The 18,503-nt window shown below is 41.3% G+C and overlaps 2 protein-coding genes across 2 annotated transcripts; both read left to right on the top strand.

Moving 5' to 3' along the window:
* Positions 1-6: 6 nt before the first annotated feature.
* Positions 7-1,343, top strand: LOC119834968 (LIM domain-binding protein 3-like). The gene is made up of 2 exons (XM_038359537.1): positions 7-414; positions 1,034-1,343. The coding sequence occupies exons 1-2, from the start codon at positions 67-69 to the stop codon at positions 1,322-1,324; spliced, it is 639 nt and encodes a 212-aa protein (XP_038215465.1). The 5' UTR covers positions 7-66; the 3' UTR covers positions 1,325-1,343.
* A 4,115-nt stretch (positions 1,344-5,458) lies between these two features.
* Positions 5,459-9,121, top strand: LOC119834954 (probable G-protein coupled receptor Mth-like 1). Its single transcript, XM_038359514.1, has 4 exons — positions 5,459-6,715; positions 6,807-6,885; positions 8,091-8,414; positions 8,530-9,121. The coding sequence occupies exons 1-4, from the start codon at positions 5,716-5,718 to the stop codon at positions 8,894-8,896; spliced, it is 1,770 nt and encodes a 589-aa protein (XP_038215442.1). The 5' UTR covers positions 5,459-5,715; the 3' UTR covers positions 8,897-9,121.
* The last annotated feature ends 9,382 nt before the right edge of the window (positions 9,122-18,503 follow it).

Here is an 18,503-nt window from a genome sequence, read left to right as displayed (position 1 = left end):
AGGAATCCCAAGCACGCGGCTCTCCTGGCGGACCACGGGGTAGATTATGAAACTCCACCGACCCCCATGGAAGTGGCCACTCGACGCGCCGAAAGAATCGCCAAGGAGAAGTTGAAGGCAGGCGGGGTCCCGGCGAGCGCGACGCATGCAACTTCCGCGGCGCCCGCGGCTGGCTCGACGCCGCAACGCATAGTGGTGGCGGCGCACGCGGCGGGCGGCTCGGCGCCCCCGACAGCGCCCCGGCCCGAGCTGGTGCGGCGCGCGCGGCCAGCGGGCGGCGCCCCCGCTGCAACGGACGCGCCCCGCCCCGTGGCGCCCCCACAACCCACGGCGCAGCTACTGTATCGGCAGCAACCGCTCGCCGGCAGGCACCAACTCAGGATATTACATCACGCGGCTCCGGGCCATGCGCAGGTGTATTGAGAAAATACTTTATATTTTATTATTTCTATTTATTTTAACAAATTTGTTAACTTACACTTTAAACTTTAATATTCATAACTTCTCTACTATTTATCAACAAAATAGGAACATAATGAATATTGCTCCGGGTTGGCAAAAAACGCGAGTTCGAATCCCTTCCCATCTTTCAAAATTTCTTTCATTTTAGTGCTTTGTAAATGAGAAATTTAAAATGAATATTGTTAAATAGAACGATATGCGTTATGCTTATGCATAAGGAACAAAAAGTCCCCATTATGATTTGGCGCTGAAAACCGCTCCACTTGCTCTACTGTAGAGCCGGTACTGTTACCACTTCTGTTGGCATTTTTTCTTCTGTTTTTAAATTGTCTATTATAAGTTAAGCTCTAGTGACGCGCTCATTTATTAATTTGTTTTACTGACTGATTTGAAACATTCTTTTTTCACCAATCTGAAAAGAAAAAGATGTCAACCCGGGCGGAGCCGGGGTGGCCGGACTATTCGAACATGCCATGGTTAATAATACGTGTAGTAAAAATTAAGTAATATTTATTATAAGACATCGTTTGTGACTTAATAAGTAAAACATGAATATTGTTATTTGTCACAGAGCGTGGTGAGCAGCGCGACGACGAGCATCAGCACGGTGGAGGGCGCGAGCGGCAGCGGCGCGGCCGCGCTGCGCACGCTGCAGCTGCAGCAGCTCGCGCTGCGCCGCGCGCGCCCGCACCCGCAGGTCGTGTTCGCACACCTGGCGCCAGCGCCCTCGCCCGCGCCCTCTCCGGCGCCCCCGCCCTCCGCGCCTTCGCCAGCCGCGCCTTCGCCGCCCGCTCCAGCGCCCTCGCCTGCGCCCTCCGCCGCGCCGCCCGCGCAGCCCGCGTCGCACGATACGCACCACTGATAATAAATACTCTACCATACTCAATTTGTTTTATTTCAAATTGAACACTCCGTCACTGGGTTGTACGAGTGTGTGATAAACAGAAATATTTGTGATGTAAAAAAACTAAGAAGAGTAATTACTCATAAATATTAATTTTACTATTGTAATTGTACATATTTTAAAAAACATAATTACTCGTGACATTATTGATAACAATAAAAAATTGAGTATTGTTTGTTGTATTATTTAGTTTTTGGAATACTGTCCATTCTTGTGTGGAGCAATATTTTTTTTCTTTATCACATCTCAACAAGATTTTCGTGCCAAGAAAACGCAAGGTAACCTACCGCGTGTTTTCTCGGCGCCTAACCTAATGCGCTCTTAAAGATTTTAGTATTTTATATACTTCTATGTAAAATTAGCAACGCAGTGAGATATTGATTTACAAAAGTCATAGATGTTTCAATCCTTTTAGTATTTCCTCCCAATCCTTGTTTATCTCAGTTACGTACAAGAAGTTTGTGGTGCAGGCCATGGAAAAACTGCAACTCATATTTTATACCCGATTTCCTAAAAGGAAAAAATAGTGAAGTCCCGTACTGGGGTATGGGGCAGATGATAAACATCTGTTTCACTGATCGATTTTCTTTATGGACAAGTAGGTGATCAGCCTTCTGTGTCCTGCCAGACCGAGACTTTTTATGGTCCCCACCGGGAATCGAATCCAGAACCCCTCGGTTCTACGCTCACGCGTTTACCACTGTACCAAGGAGGCGTCGATTTCCTAAAAGGAGGAGGTCATTAATTAGGCTATTATTTTTGGCTTTGTTAACTCATAATTTTTACTAGGTGAACCGATTTGTTTTGATAATTCCTTTTTCTCAAGCTTGTAATAACGACATCTGTCCCTCCTTTGGTACAGTGCGATCATAATAATTTACATTTAGTTTGAATTCAGCGCCATCTACAGAACACCGACGACATTAAGATTCAAAAGTTACCGACCTACAGTAAAGCTTTGTGAATTATATGGTACAGGCAGTATTATTATATTAACTAAGTGGATAATATGTGTAAAAAAGCAAATTTTTCTTCGTCGACATGACCTATCCACATAAAAAATTAAAATGAGATCAAATCGTCATCTGCAAACAGTGTTTTACACATAGACCCTGTAAATAATGACATTCAAGTGTACCTACACTCATTTTGATACCTATACTCGATTTTGATACCTATCAGAATCGATAAGTTTCCGCTGAATCAGATCAGAATTTTGGCACACATGGATATTGTCCCGCTGATAAAGAATTTCAAATTCCACCAAGACATCCCAGATTTTCCTATTTCTGTATAGTTTTTTAACCAAACTAATCAAATGACGATGTGAGTGACCAATTACTTTATTCATTCTTATCCCCATTGTACAAGATTTAGTTTAGTGAAACAATACGAAACTTTTTCAGTCCAGACCTAACAAACAGGAATTTTCAACATTTTCCACGATTTCGTGGTATTCATAAACATTTTGTGAAATTTCTGATAATCTCATTTCCCTGTACCCAAAGATTAAGCTAATCATTTATTATTATATACATATTATTATTATTAAATATTATTAAATGCCAAAAAACGAATAGTGTAAAATGTATCCTTTCCAGAGTGAAAAACTTGAACTATATTATTTAAAACAACTGCTACTGCTAATACTACTAGTATTATTTTAAGGTGGGTGGTATATATTCCCTACGAAATCTATTGTACTTCTTTGGTCCACACTAGACGTTAAGCTACAATGGGGAGCCTATGTTGATACCGCCGCTGCTAAGCTCTGTTCAGGTGCTTACGCATTTCGTTAATGATTGATTTATTTTAGCTACTTCCGTAACATCATGTCTTATGGGTATCTACTATGGAGTAGGGCAGCAGATATTGAAACTTTATTTATGGTACAAAAAAGAGCCATACATAATATTTAGTATTTTACCTCTCGGGATTCACTATGGGTGCTTTAAAAACACTGGTTTACATATTTAATGACCTTTTATATGTATGTACACGATAATCCCGACGCGATGTACACATAAAAGAAGGTGATATACATTGTTAAGACACAAGGAATAGAAGATAGAAACAAATTTGAAATGCCTGTCTTCTGGCTTTCTTTAGAAAGCGAGTTTAGGGTTTACCCAAAACTAAATAATTAATGAACATGACTACTATTACAATAGAATTCTTCAGAGTAATAAAGAGTTTAATAATGCTCATATTAAAAATGTACCAGTTTAGAGATCGGTGTGAAATAATAGCATGCTAGGTTCTGTGTTTCATTTGGTGAACTGGGGGCCTGGAGCCTCGAATCCTTTTATTTATTTTGATTTTACTTATGTCATGTGGGGCCTGGAGCCTCGAATCCTTTTATTTATTTTATTTTACTTATGTCATGTAATACCGATGAAAATATTCAAAAAAACAACATGAAAGAAGCATTACTTTTAAAAGCACTACTTACCTAGAGGAATGTATGTACAACAATATTTGATCATGGTGTAAGTTTTTAAATTAATAAAACGTAATAAAAGTTAACATATAGGTTACGTGATTCAAAATTTAACATATATCTAATGTAATTTTAAGCCACAAAGTTTAGTGTTATAAAGAATCTTCACATAATTTCTTGACACTAAACACCGAAGCCCAAACAAATTCATTATGTCCATTTTATAAAAAACTAGCTGCGCCCCGCGGTATCACGTAAGTCCGTATCCCGTAGGAATATCGGGATAAAAAGTTGCCTATATTTTATTCCAGTTATCCAGCTGTTTACGTACCAAATTTCATTGCAATCGGTTCAGTAGTTTTTGTGTGAAAGAGCAATATACGCACACACATCCTTACAAACTTTCGCATCTATAATATTAGTAGGATAGCCAACTCCCTGTGATCTATTGAAGATATAAGATGCAAACTAGAATTAATTTTTCGCAATGATTCGCCATAACCGTTTAATTTTTTGTGTAAAGATGAGACTTCTAACATGCGCCGCTTGTCCGGGAGTTTATCCATTTTAAAGAAGTTCTGTCGAGTATCGTAATTACTCGTGTTGATGCTGTCGCATTTAAAACTAAGATATCTAGTGAAGCTGCGCTCTCAGCACGATTACCGTGTTTATTATGATAAGTACGGATTCTATATTAGAGGAAATTTCTAGGTATGTAACTAAATGCCTTTTATACAACTACTTCTTACCAGAGAAAATGGCTGATAAACAAAAACTTACTAACTGAGGAACAAAGGGGTCATTGGTCTAAATCGGTTGCAGAAAAATTGGCATGTTTTAAATTCCTAAAAAAAGATGTTTGATTTGTGTGTTGAGGTAACACTCCATGCACATAACATTGCAAAATGCAATTTTGTAGTTGGCCGCAATCTATTGCATATATTTTCAGGCTTTTACGTGATAACTGATTGAAACTAATCACAGTAAAAATAAATCAACTCAGTTATCATCATGTATTTTTTCATAGTTAAAGAAAACATTTTTTGATCACTTTTGTTTGCATTCAACTTTAATTATGTATTAATGTCATGTTTTACATATGGAATCACTTATATTGTATTTAATATTTATTGTTAAGTACCTACCAATAAAAATGTATGTGAAATATGCACTGTTTCTTTATATGTTAAAATGTATTAATAAAATTATTTCCTTTATACCTAAATAACTTAAATTGACTGAAATTATAAGAACTTACTGATAATACTATCTATGTATGTGGGACAGAATTTTTGTAACACACCTCTGTTACCATGGATTACTATTCTGTTACAGGTAACAAAATAAAAATGTCTTTTGTTATTTCTTTTTCCGTTTTTTTCTTTTTTTTTTCTACGACTGTAAATTGACCCAAATAAATGTTTTTCATATTAATTCCTCTATTGAGTATAATTGATTATTAATTATAAGCAGTTTAATCTGTCGCTGATGCCTTTGATAGCTGTTATACAAGGACAATAATAATATGTGTAACGAATAGTTACTTAGTAGTACACACTACACACACTGAACACGGTACTCGAATCGTTTTTTTCAAATCTCAATTCTTATGCCAATTCACGATTGCCGGTTCTCATTTCTCGGCTGACGGCTCTCGCTGCGTTAGTTGCTCTCGGATCGCCGCAGGGAGAGGTTGCGCCGTGTCGCTATTAACTTTGTCCTCACGTGTTCCAAACTCGATCGAATAACTAATATGTTTAGTTTTTTAAATCGACTATTTTATAAAAGATTAAAGTGTAGCATTGTGCGTGATCTTCGTGGCAGTTGTATGTAGGCTGCTGAAAGGACGACGATGTGTTAAAACATGACAAGGATTTTGTGGAGTGAAAGCGGTCAGTGAACGAACACAATGTTTCCGGCGGTGGCGGCGTTACTGCTGCTGCTAGGGTGGTCGGGGTCGGAGAGCGCGCGGCCGGCGCCCGTGGACGTGCCGCGCTGCTGCCCCGCGCAGCACGCGCTCCCCGTTGAGCTGCTGCGCGCCGCGGCGCTGGCCGCAGCCGCCGTGCCTGCGGCCTGCGCGCCGCAAGCCGATCCGCCGGCCTGGGCGCCGCTCGTGTACGCGCCGGCGCGCAGCATCTTCCTGGAGCGTGGCCGATTGCCTGCGCACTGGCGCGTCGCCGATGCCGCCGTTCCGGCTTGTCCAGAACTTCGTGTGGTATTCGAGCATGCAGCTTCATATGCGTTGCTGGCGAACAACGGATCATTATTATTGCGTGGAGCGACGGCCGCCCTGCCGCCGTCGCGCTACTGCGCCGATACGGGGGCCGCTCTGATTTGTTCTGAAGATATGGGCGGCCGCGGGCTCTCCAAGTGCTGCGCCGAGGGCCGCGCGTTTGACGGGTCGCGATGCGTAGAAGACACCGTGCGCGCTGCCGATGCATTGAGGGAGCTGCAAGAGCTGGCCAACGGCAGCACGGTGAGCGCCGGGTGGCCGTCGTGTGCGGAAGGTTCGCGCTATTCGGTGGCGGGCCCGTTGAGCGCGGCGCGGCTGCTGGAGGACGGCGCTCTGGAGCTGGCTGCGGGCGGCGCGAGGCTGGCGGCGGGCGCCTGGTGCGGCGAAGCTGTGGCAGGCGAGAGCGGAGCAAGAGTTTTGGCGTGTGAGGCGGCAGCGCGCGCGGTGCGGCCGGCGCTTAGCACGCGCCACGCACTGTACGGCGCGGGGCTGGCGGTGGGAGCCGCTTTCCTGGCAGCTACTCTGGCGGCGGGCTTCGCGCTGCCGGCCGCACATCACGCGTTGCACTGGCGCTGCCAGACCTATTACGTGGCAGCGCTGATGCTAGGCGATGTGCTGCTGGCCGCAACGCAGTTGGCTGGCGACTCTGTGCCTCCCACGCTTTGCCGCACGCTTGGTGAGCCTCGGATGTGCAGCTAGTGATTTATATTCTAGTGACATGATCACTGATGTGACTTTTTTTCTGTTCATGTGCGGTCGCTGAGCAGCCGTGTGTATGCACTTCCTGTTTCTGTCGGCTTTCTTCTGGCTCAACACGATGTGCTTTAACATTTGGTGGACTTTCCGGTAAGTTGATTGTCATATTGCAAAAGTTGATTTTACGACGGTAAATTCGACAAGTGTAATTAAACTAACCTTAAGTTATGTACATATTACAAAATGACATTTATATTAATAACCACTATCAGATGAAAGTTGAAGGTTGAAATGGGAAGTTATTGTATTTTTCGGCAGTTGGTAAATAAATGCGATAATAAAACTGTTCAAAGACTGATATAAAAAAATTGCCAGTTGTTTCATCCTACTATTTCTTATTAAAAGTACAGAAGCAGTCTTAAAAATAAATGATGGAATTACGAGTTCCGATAAAAAATAGCGTAATTAACAAATTTTTTATCGATTTAAGGATTTATCTTATAAAGATATTAGAGATATAAGCAGATTGATAGAAATGTTTAGATTTCGGTAAGATTAGGTTAGAACTGTGAATTTAAAACGCATTTAAACTGTGTTCAACATTTATTCCATGATCAATTTAATTATGTTTATAACTCATTTCGTTTGTTTCGCTGTAAAGTTTAAACAAAATTATGAAAACTACTTTAAGCAACTGCTGATTTAAATCATAGCCAACACAAGGCAGCACACGACACGTGCAATCGTATAGTAGATGATATCACTTATCAGTCGATGCACAAATATAGTATGGCAAAGTAATTCTCAACACACTTAAACATTTCAAACTTCACTAACATAATTTTACAACGTACAACCTTTTGCCTATAGTTATGAATATAGTGAGTAGATACTTATTATCGGGTATGTACAAGATACCTCATTAATTTAGTTATTTGTGGGAACGCATACTTCTACTTTTCCTCATATCGACAAAAAACTGCTTATATTTGCTCCACCATTGTAAATAGTGAATTCGATTTAATAGAAATCTGTTATAAAAGTGTGCGTGCGGGAGCTGTGTGTGTGTTGTCGACTATTGGGAACTGCACACTTAGCAGTGTTAACATTCCTGTTACCAGGGTACTACAATAAATCGTTAATATTTATTTATTCCATACTTAAATGCACCCACAGTACAGATAAAAATAGGTATAATTCATAAAATAGACGCGTAAGGAGAGATATTGAAAATATTTTGGGGGAGCAGAAAATTGGGCGTCGCCGTTGTTGTAAAATGTCATATCCACGTGTAGTATCGTTTCGTCAGTAGCTTTATTGCATGGATCGAATAACGAGTGACGTATCGCGGGCAGGGACTTCCGGCCGACGTCGCTGGAGCGCGGGCAGGAGGCGTGCCGGCTGCGCGTGTACATGGTGTACGCGTGGGGCGGGCCGCTGCTGCTGGCGGGCGCGGCGGCGCTACTGGATCGGCTGCCAGCCGGCGCCGCGCCCGCGCTGCTGCGCCCGCGTTTCGCCGTGCAGCGCTGCTGGTTCTACGGCGACATGGAAATCCTCGTCTACTTCTTCGGGCCCGTAGCCGTGCTGTTGCTTGTCAACCTCGCCCTCTTCGTATCCACCACGCGCCAGCTTACCTGCGGCCTTTGGCGCCGCGATGAAGTCAAGTCGACATCCGAAAGGTGAGTGGAATTAGTTTTTATTGTTTTCAAATCAAAAACTCGATAAAATATTACAGCAGCGTTAGTTCGAATATCCGTTTAATTCTTAAGTAATTAACAAAATGTTCGCATGCAGGGCGGCGTTAGGACGCGTGTGCGCGAAGTTGGTGGTGGTGATGGGCGTGACGTGGGGCGCGGACGTGGTGTCATGGGCGGCCGGCGGGCCCGAGTATGTGTGGTACGCGACGGACCTGCTGAACGCGCTGCAGGGCGTGTTCATCTTCCTGGTGGTGGGCTGCCAGCCGCACGCGTGGGCGGCGCTGAAGCGAGCGGCGGCCGCGTGGTGCGCGCGCGCGCCGCACGCCGCCGCGCACTCGTCCTCGCACCTGCCGTCCTGCGGCGAGTCGCTCACGCACACCACGGCGGCGCCCGCTCCCCCCGCGCCCGCCGCACCCGCCCCGCCGGCGCCCGCCGCGCGTCTTCCCATGGAGACCGTCTGCTGATGGCTCCGCGAGACCAGTATTATCCTACGAGATTACGTAGACGATTACTTTTGTATGACTGTCCGAAACGAGGCTCTGTATATACGTATTTTTAGTTAGGTATACACGTGTTTGTATATGTATATGTATGAATGAGTTAATTTATATTGTGAAATTGACGATACGTCGCACGTGAACGTCTTGCCGTTCGATTGGCTGTTGAATAAATATTTGTGAGATTCGTAATGATTGTTTCCATTAACCCCAGAACCCCTAGCCCGTCGCTGCTCCGTGGGGCCGTAGCCGTGCAGCTGAACAGTGCGCGCGCGTTTAAATCTTTTGTGTCGAAACACGTGGCGCTGCTTTCTCTTTCACTTGGCTGATTGGTATGGTTAGGGCACACATATTTATCTGTTATTGCATAAGCCAGTGTGAATATATAGTTAGATACATAAGAAAAGGTACATGGTAGCTTTGCATGATACATTATGTATAGATTTCGACTCATATAAATTAATTATAGAAAATTACATCTTTGAAGCCTCCGCTAATCATGCAATACTGATTTTGACCACATAGTTGAGTAGATCGAGGCGATCTTGCGAATTGCGGGTTACATGTTACATTTGCACATTCGTGTTCGCTATTCGCATCACGACGAGAAGGTTTATTCGACGAAACGATCGTTAACTATACGCGCGATTGTCTAAATGCACCATAAGAACACGTACAAAAAATGTAATCAATGAAAGTAAACGGCAAATAAACAGCCAAAGGGTTGAACGTCGAACGCGTCTGCGCCGCCGCGCCGTGTCGTAGTGTGCTGTGTACACGCAACACTCACACTGACTTACTTATAGGTGGCATTGTTACCAATACGAATCCGAATGTTTCTGACAGAAAAATTTAATTGTTATGTACTTGTTGTTCAACGTCTTATTTATTAAAAAAAAACATTTTTAAATACATGATGACAAATAAAATCGTGAGATATTTTATCTGCTGCGGCATAGGTACACTATCCCACATTCTATACCTACACGAATATGCTTACAACAAATGTGTACATTATCGTAATGAGGGTTAAGTGTTGTGAGGTGAATCGAGGGATTAGTGGAAAGTGAAGTATATTTATGCGAGTGTGCGCGGCGGCTCGTGTGTGTGTGTGTGTGCGTGTGTGCACACAGCACGGTTGCGCGCGGAGGTCGCGGCCGCTTTCACCGCGCGACCGGTCTGTTGCCGCTTCGAGCTTCGCCTCTGGGCCCCACTCAACTATTTGTTAAAATATGATATAACTTCAGTGCCTCCTAGTTGTGTAGTAGTCGATAAAATATAAATCTTAATGACTTCTTATGATGGCGCTTACAGAAAATCTCTTCGAAATAACCAAAAAAATACTTCCAAGATATCGTACAAGCTTTTGTAATAACTTATATTAAAGTTACTAGAATGTGCGAGGTTCCGGATGACGCCGTAATAATAATATATACAGGAAGGTAAATTGGGTGTAAATAAGTAATAGAGCTGTGCCCGATTCACTTCACGTTTTGCTGCTTTCAATTTCGCTATGATTTATTTAGAATTGGCTTAGACTTAGTTCCGTCCCATGTGTACCTAACCCAACGAGCAGAATAATCTTGGAAACCCTTGTACAAGTCATAGTATCTTTATGGATAATCTGTGACGATCTGTAGCATTTAGTAATATGCTATATTAATACCGACTGAGTCCCACTTTTTTTCCAGCAAAGTTCCCGTTTTAAGTTATTACTTTCGTATAACATTAGTAGGGGTTAGTAGGGATATTAAAGTCGATACTATTCCTACAGTTACAAGTTATTGAACTTTAACAGAGATCTTAGGTTTTGCTTGCTAGTTGGCAACACTACTGACATTAATGGTTAGATTTCGTTTTACGTTACAGGAACACTGAAACTGATCACCTCATCTTCATCATATAATGCAATTTTTACAAACAGAAATGCCTATTGCCAATGCCATTTCATATTTGAAGTAAATAAATTATTTATTGAATTCACAAAATAATATATGGTGCGTACCCATCGCCATCGATGTTAATTTTTTGTAATCTATAAAATTGTTTCATTATGAAATCTATAAAGAAACAAAGTTCAGTCATTGATGAATAGACTTCCCCGTTCGTTGTGTATTTGTTGATAACTCTCTCTCAAAGATACTCACTAAAAATCAATTATTTGATACAGTTTTGCAAATTAAACGATATTTGCAAAACGAGTATTGTATGACTCGATATAAACTGCAACAGGTGTTGAGTCGCGTATTGGCCACAGTCGGCAGCCTGCACTCTGCAGTATCGAGGCGTGAGTGAAGGCCGTCGGTTGCGTGTGTGTGTGTTGTGAACACTAAAGCACACAGCACGCACACAGTCTCGGAACCGGCTTCGGAATGCCCGCGCCGCGGCCGGAGCTCCAGCACAGCGCAAATGTCAAGGCATTTGATGCACAACTTAAATCAACACTTAAATTTGTATAACATTAGGCTATTTCGGTCGTTGACCCTTGAATGCTGCATGCATTGCAGGGCCGATGAGCACTTGCTATCTGTCTGTCTGCATTCAGTCCTGCTGTTAGGTGTGCAATGTTAATTCACTATGGTCAATTGGTAATACGTAAGGTTTTAGTTAATTGATTTTTAATTTTCTTCCGAGAAATTATTCATACACTATCGCATAATGTAGGGATATTCTTTCTGTATAGTGTTTGGTATGCGCAGACGCTGCTTGGTATGCGCGCTGCGACACGCGCGGCGCACGGCCGGGAGCCCTCGACCCAGTCTGCGACAACCGTCGCTTATGTAATATGCTAAGTGCTAAAATTGTGGTAACACTGTAATATCCCCGCGGGCCGCTCTGTTGACGTGTAAGGGAGTGTTTGCGAAAGATTACATAGAGTTTCTCTGGCCTCAAATGTTGATCAATACTAAAATACGTCAGCCGATAATGTAATTGTATCATGAGCCGAAGGTCGGTGCAGTGTTGTGCAGTGCAGAGTGTGACACGCCACAGTACCCGCACCGCGCGCCGGCCGCTCCGCTGTCACGCTCTTGTGCGTATCGTCTTGGGCCGGAACTCTCAGCATTCCGCCGTTTGCCGATGATCGAATTCCAACTAGTGCTGTTGCTCAACACTTGTGCGCAGAATTCAATTAGATGCGTCAAGCGTTTAATTTTTTACTAATGGCTTTGTTTTGTGTTAATGGCTGTTTTTATTAATGGTTGTTTTTATTAATGGTTGTTTTAATTAATCGTATGGCAGTTTCCATTAAATAAATACATAAAAAAGCTGAAACCTGCTATGTTAAAATTATCGAAGTGTACAATGAATCCGGTAATTCTCAGAAAACATTGACACTTTCACTTTTACTTTACTTTCGTCCTTGATGACTGAGCCTATAGTGTATGAGAGAAATTATATAATTATTACTATGCACTTATTCAGAGCTAAAAATACATTGTTTGTGTGGTCGACTGGTCGCTGAGTCAAGTGGAGCTGTGAGTTGTGACGTCACAAGTGGCGCCTACGCCGATAAAGAAATGCTATAGTAAAGTAGGTGACTTATGCCGGAGGATTTTTCCCTCCATATTCGTAACAATTAAAATTACCGAATAAATAATTTCATATTTATGATAATATAAGCAAAGATAGTACAAAACATACATTTACGCTAAAACACACTGACCACATAATGCTTTCACAATTTCTAGAAAAAATAATCTCAGTCTAAACTGCAAACATTTAGCAATATGACGAGGCACGACTTCTGTCCGTACTGCGTTAGGATTTTGGAAAGCCTTAGGGTCTCCGATACAGTGAGACGTGTAGACAGAGACTCATTCAAGCGCACTTTCTCATTAAACTCGACTTTCATCAACGCGTTCTGTATACATTGATAGATCAGATTATGAGAGTTTATTTTCATAATCATAAAACTCAAATTGTATGCTGATGATAATATCTGCACTGCCACGAAACTAACGAGTGAGTACTACGTAGTGCACTGTATACTTACAATTACCCCTGTGTGTGTAACATTAAAAAATTGGGTCAGAATGAGTGAGAGAATTGTATTACAATATAAAAGAAAGTAAAGAAATGCGTTCATTACAACGTGGGGAAAAATAGTTGTATTTGACGCGTTTGGAGTTTGGCCTTCTGGATCTATCCGTATCTACTTGATTTTTATCATATACCCGCTTCTCTTATAATGTCATAACTCTTAAGTGCTTGTACTTATTATTCTGTGTCTTAAGCCATTAAAATAAGTAAAATGCTTAAAATATTTTCTCATGAAACCAACAATAAGAAATGAACAAATTAGATTTTGTATGAACTGCTACGTCGGTGGTGGCGCCGGCGCCGGAGTCTCGCCTCGGTGACGTCATCACTGATAAGCCTGCTTTTAACATTCCATCTCTCCCCTCGCCCTCCACTCCCGTCCCCCCACAACACCGCTGGGCCGGGATCTGCACGCGCGCACGCTCCTTCTGCAGCTCATCGACAACTAGCTGCCGCGCTCGTTGTGACCCATATCTTTAGCAGCTCAAGAGGCGGGCAAGCATCTGGTTAGAATCGGCACAAATCCGAATACACTGACTCATTGTGAAGCATTAGATTTATCATCTATCGATACATCTCGACGTTTTATAGGTCATTTTGTTGGCGAACAGATGCTGGTTAATTGAAGATGGTTTGAAAATATCTATGAAAAATAGAACGGTTAATCATCGCAATTCGATGTTTGATTCATGATATTTCTAAGTATTTTTCCAACAAAGTTTTCTTTGACAAAATTAAATGCATGTTTGTAATCAACAAGTACTTACTTGTACGTAAAAAAAAAATATTGAAAATTTAGAATAAATGTACACAGTTCAACACAAATTTGTAATCAAGCGATACTGACCGCGCCGATCCTAATGTAATTCTAATTGGGGCATCGGATCCAGACCCCAGACCCCATTGTTTGTGTGTCGCTGGCTCATTGAACAGAAGTATTCAATAGTCCATTTTTCGCTTCGCACATTTGCATCCTTGTGTTGGTATGGCCGAGGGGTTGAGGGGCGGAGGGCGGGGGACGATCGCTAAACAATACGGTTAGTGTTCTGTGAAAGACACACGATGCCTTGTACAATAGTCATAAGTCGAATTGCCTGTGTAAGTAATAATATTCCAACAATCGTTGCGCTCTTCGATCAGAGTTATATGACGAATGCTCTTTGTTTGACGACTTCTCATATTTAATCACGTTTTCTTAGATTAAGCAATTAGGTATTGGATTACCGATTTTGGTGCCTCGAAAACGTACGTGTGTTTCGCATCTCGTATGCTTTATCACGTATAGCCACAACGACAGCAACTTGAGGTTTTGGCATAATTTTAGCATTTTTGCAAAGAACTAATGCACATGTTCAGCTATCGAAGGAAAATCGGTAAAAGAACTTGGGACACTTGCAATGTTAAAATTGAATAAGGACACACTTGCAAATAAAGTTGTTGCATGTAAAAAAACAGTGCTATTAATAGATTACTATTTTTATGTTCAATTTTTATATTATTTCTCTGTATTATGACGATTCCAAAGTTGAATAAACTTAACTACACTTCTAAACGAAGACTAGTTGAATGAATAAATGTTTGAGTTTGAGTTTAAGTTCAAACTTCTCTAGACATTCTCTGTTGCTGACAAGTGACATTCTAAATAATGCTGATCGTCCGGAAGGTTATATCAATAAATTGGAGTAGATCCTCGTAGTGGTTATTTTCCGAATTGTCTGCGGCTCTGTGTGGATGCATCTCGGTCGCGGAGTCCCAGAGCGGTCAATAATTGCATTATGCAATTTCCTTCGGGCGCGGGCGGCGACCTGCTTCTTTGGCTGAGGGTCGCCTGCGCGCACGCACTGCTTCCTGCTATCTCTCAACTCATTTAAATGACAATAAATAAATTACCATAAAAGATTGCGGATTATGTGAATTTGACTAAATTACCGAGAAGTTGTTATGTTAAATTACAATGTGAAGCATACAGCTACGAGGTTTAAAAATTATAAACTTCGCAATATCTCTAATTTTCTATCAGTGGGTACGTGCTTAGGATCCAGAATGTCTTAAAGCGAGCGAACTTATCGGCTCGTTAGTTAATGGCCGTTACGTGTGTGTGAGTGGGCACTCGCGCCTGTGTGCGTGACGGTTAGTCATCGAAGGCCACGGTATCGGGTTTCGGTACAATAGTTCGTCTTTACTCTTTACTAATAATATTCCGGTCATTGTACTAGTAACGATTCATTATTTAATATTTATCTTGATAATTAATTTTATTAATGCAATGGTCGTAAATAAAATATTTTTTGGGGAAATTGTCTGTGTTCGGCGTAAAATATGAAAGGTACTGTTAAGTTTCCATCAGCTGTTATGTTTGATTTCGAAAAACACTTCGTTACATTTGCGTTGTTGTATAGATCCGAAAAAATGCGGGCAGAAGCCAGAGGCATCTGTTTGTGCAGATTTGTGTGTGTGCAGTGATTAGATACATCCCTTTGCAGCGCGGCGAACTTCGGCATCGCGCCCGCGCGCTTCGCTCCACTGCTCCATTGCTCCACTGCTCCACTGCTGTCCACCAAACAGTCCAAACTGTGAATCCAACACGAATGCGCTCCATATGTTTATGTTTTATCTGAGGAGATTGCCTCTCATGTTTAGGATGTAAAAAACAAATGCTGGTGTAACTCTGCACTGTGTACCTCATATGGAACAATATGGATTTTAATGGTTTTTATTACCGCATTATAGGTTTAGACCCAATATTGAACCAGATACATTTTTTGAGACGAATATAGAAGTCATACGTTGTAGTTACCGGAACAAATGATACTTAAAAAACGAATTTTAATAAAAGACCAGCAATGTCAAGGTTCTCAGCTTAAATAATTGGCGATAATGCTTATCTTAATTTTACTGTGTACCGTTGTCTTCAGGCGGCTGAGACCCGTAATGGCCGTCGAAAGGTGACGGTTCTAGTGCTCCATCTGTACCCCGCATCGCCGCGCCGAGCCGCCGCGAGATAATGCGGTTTGGCACCAATTTGCCGCTCCACTGATTAGTGTTACAAATTACAATCATAGTATTTTAATTACTTATCTTCGACTCTGATTTAACTTTGTATGTTTTAGTCGAGCACACAAATTGGGCCAGCTCGCACCGGGGAAGTACTACACTCCCACCGAAGACCGGCGTGAATTAGCATACTGCTGTGTTTCGTTCGGTGAGTGGGGGACCCGGAGGCTCATATCCTTTTCCTTACCCTTCTCAGTCCTTTCCTATATTCCTCTCGTCAAACCTTACTTAATCCCTTTCCAATTTAAAGTCGGCAATTCATTTGTAGAGGCGTATATGCGATAGACCTTACCTTAGACTTAGATAGACCTTACGCCTCTCCAAATGTTCATGGGCGGTGGCGGCGCTTGCCGTCGGGCGTTAACTATTTGTTGTTTTGGATCAATAGATTATACACAACAACTACTACCTAGCTTATATATACATCAAATAAAGCGATATCTTTAACTGTCATCACTACAGCCGAAATTTTAAAGAGTTTTTGAATGAAATGCTTAAGAAAGGAATATAAAAACCTACTCCTTTTTTACATTTATGTACACAACTGTATTTTTAGAGATTATTGTGGCTATTGTCATTGTCCAAAAAAAGCAACATGTGCTAATTTGTAAGAAAATTATTAAACAGAGACTTGTATAGCCCGAGGTTATAAATACATTCAGATTTTGTAAGCGCTCATAGGCGTGTTTACGATTTTACAAGAAACTTATTATGCGAGGTGTTTGGAGCCAACATTGAAATAGCAATTCTGGGAAAAGACGTTAAATGCAATTCGAGGTCCGGTGAACGTAGTCTTGTGTTACTTTCTCAGTAATTACATAAGTGATAATGCGCGCGAGACCGGTTCGGCTCAATGGTGGCTTGTTTCAGTTGTGTCTTATCTACGGCTTGTCGTTTTTGCGAAATTCTAATTTTTACTTGAGTAATTGTTTAGGGACCATACACAAAATCGGGAGTATTGTGGAAGCAATACACAATCGAGGTTTACGGTTAACCTATCGAAGATTTTGAACATTGCAAACAAAAGTTAGCATTTAGAAGCAGCGCACTGTCAGCGCTGGGCGTGTTATGCGGTAAGCCGCACCGTCCGCGCCGTCACCTCAGCTTCCGTACCGCTAAGGATTTCTATATTTAGAACACTGCTCATTAGCATAATAATTGTATTATTCTAACTAGTTATGGCAGTTTTGTCATTCCGAGCGACACGATGAGCACAGTAAATGCATTTCCAAGTTAAATTGGCAGAACTATGTATTTTTAGCACGATTTGTTTGACCTATCGCAAAGTTAGATTATAATAAATTTTAAATGGAAAATCTGCTGAGTGCAGAAGCGGGGACGGGTATAAACTTTTCACTTCTTAATATCATATCGATATGAGCTGTGACGAGGGATCGCCTTCAATATGAGTTCGGGGACATCTCTTGTTGGATATCTAATAACTCGTTTCAAACTTTTTGCCGTCCTTTATTTAAAGAGTGGAATTCATGATATTTCGTTTATTATTGTTGACAGAAAAAAGTAATTTTCAAGTTCAGCGATAATTATTTTTTCTTTTTTTTATATTTTTATTTCAAGATGTGAACGGAGCTTACCATCGTAAGACATTATGCAATAAATTATCGACTGTAAATTATAATAATTGATATTAAAAGTGTAAACTGCGAGTATTGCAATACATTATGATGGAATATTATGAAGGCGGACGTCCGCGGTGTGGTGATATTAAACAAACAAGTGACGTAGCGGTGGACGGTGGAAGTGACGACCACCAACAAACAGTCTTTGTTAGAACTGAAAGTGTAAACATTACTTCTATTACGTGTGGGTTGTAAGACAAAACAGCATGTTCTTTAGGCATCCGATACGTTATTTCGTGAGAACTACTGCGAAAGTGTTTCCAATGAATATGAACAGCTAATGCGTTGTGAAATATGTATTTAATCTTAGATATTGCATTAATCTCTGTGTATACGATGACTATGATGACTATGATGACTATCCTTTTCTGTAAAGTCATTACTTACAGAAGTAACTTTTGCAACACAAATTTAATATAAATTTCTACACTTATTATATATTTTATGTTATCTATATCAGTAAATATGAGGTTATTTGTTTTAGCCATGATAAATCGCTTTAATAAATCAAATTGGTATAAAATTTATAAACTCTCAAAATACATCTGATTGTTCTTTTGATTTTTAACATTATTACGAAGTACGAACATTGTTTTTTTTTATAATTCTAGAAATCCGTGGTAAAAGCAAAAAAAAAATATTTGTTCTCTCAAAATATTTCCATTCAAAATATGTTATAATAATTGTTTGATTAAAACTGAATTCATTAGTACAGACCTCACTCGCCAGGTCTTCTCACAAGGACTAGGTTACTGAAGCTGAACCAAAAATACCGAGCAACAAAAACAACTTTTTACAAGTCGCAGTCGAACTCGCAATTGATTCTCAGTCAAATGCTA

The sequence above is a fragment of the Zerene cesonia genome, chromosome 20 (genome assembly GCF_012273895.1).
Source record: "Zerene cesonia ecotype Mississippi chromosome 20, Zerene_cesonia_1.1, whole genome shotgun sequence".
In the NCBI taxonomy this organism is placed as follows: domain Eukaryota; kingdom Metazoa; phylum Arthropoda; class Insecta; order Lepidoptera; family Pieridae; genus Zerene; species Zerene cesonia.
The sequence above is the reverse complement of the archived record's forward strand: the minus strand, read 5'-3'. Positions and strand labels throughout refer to the sequence as shown.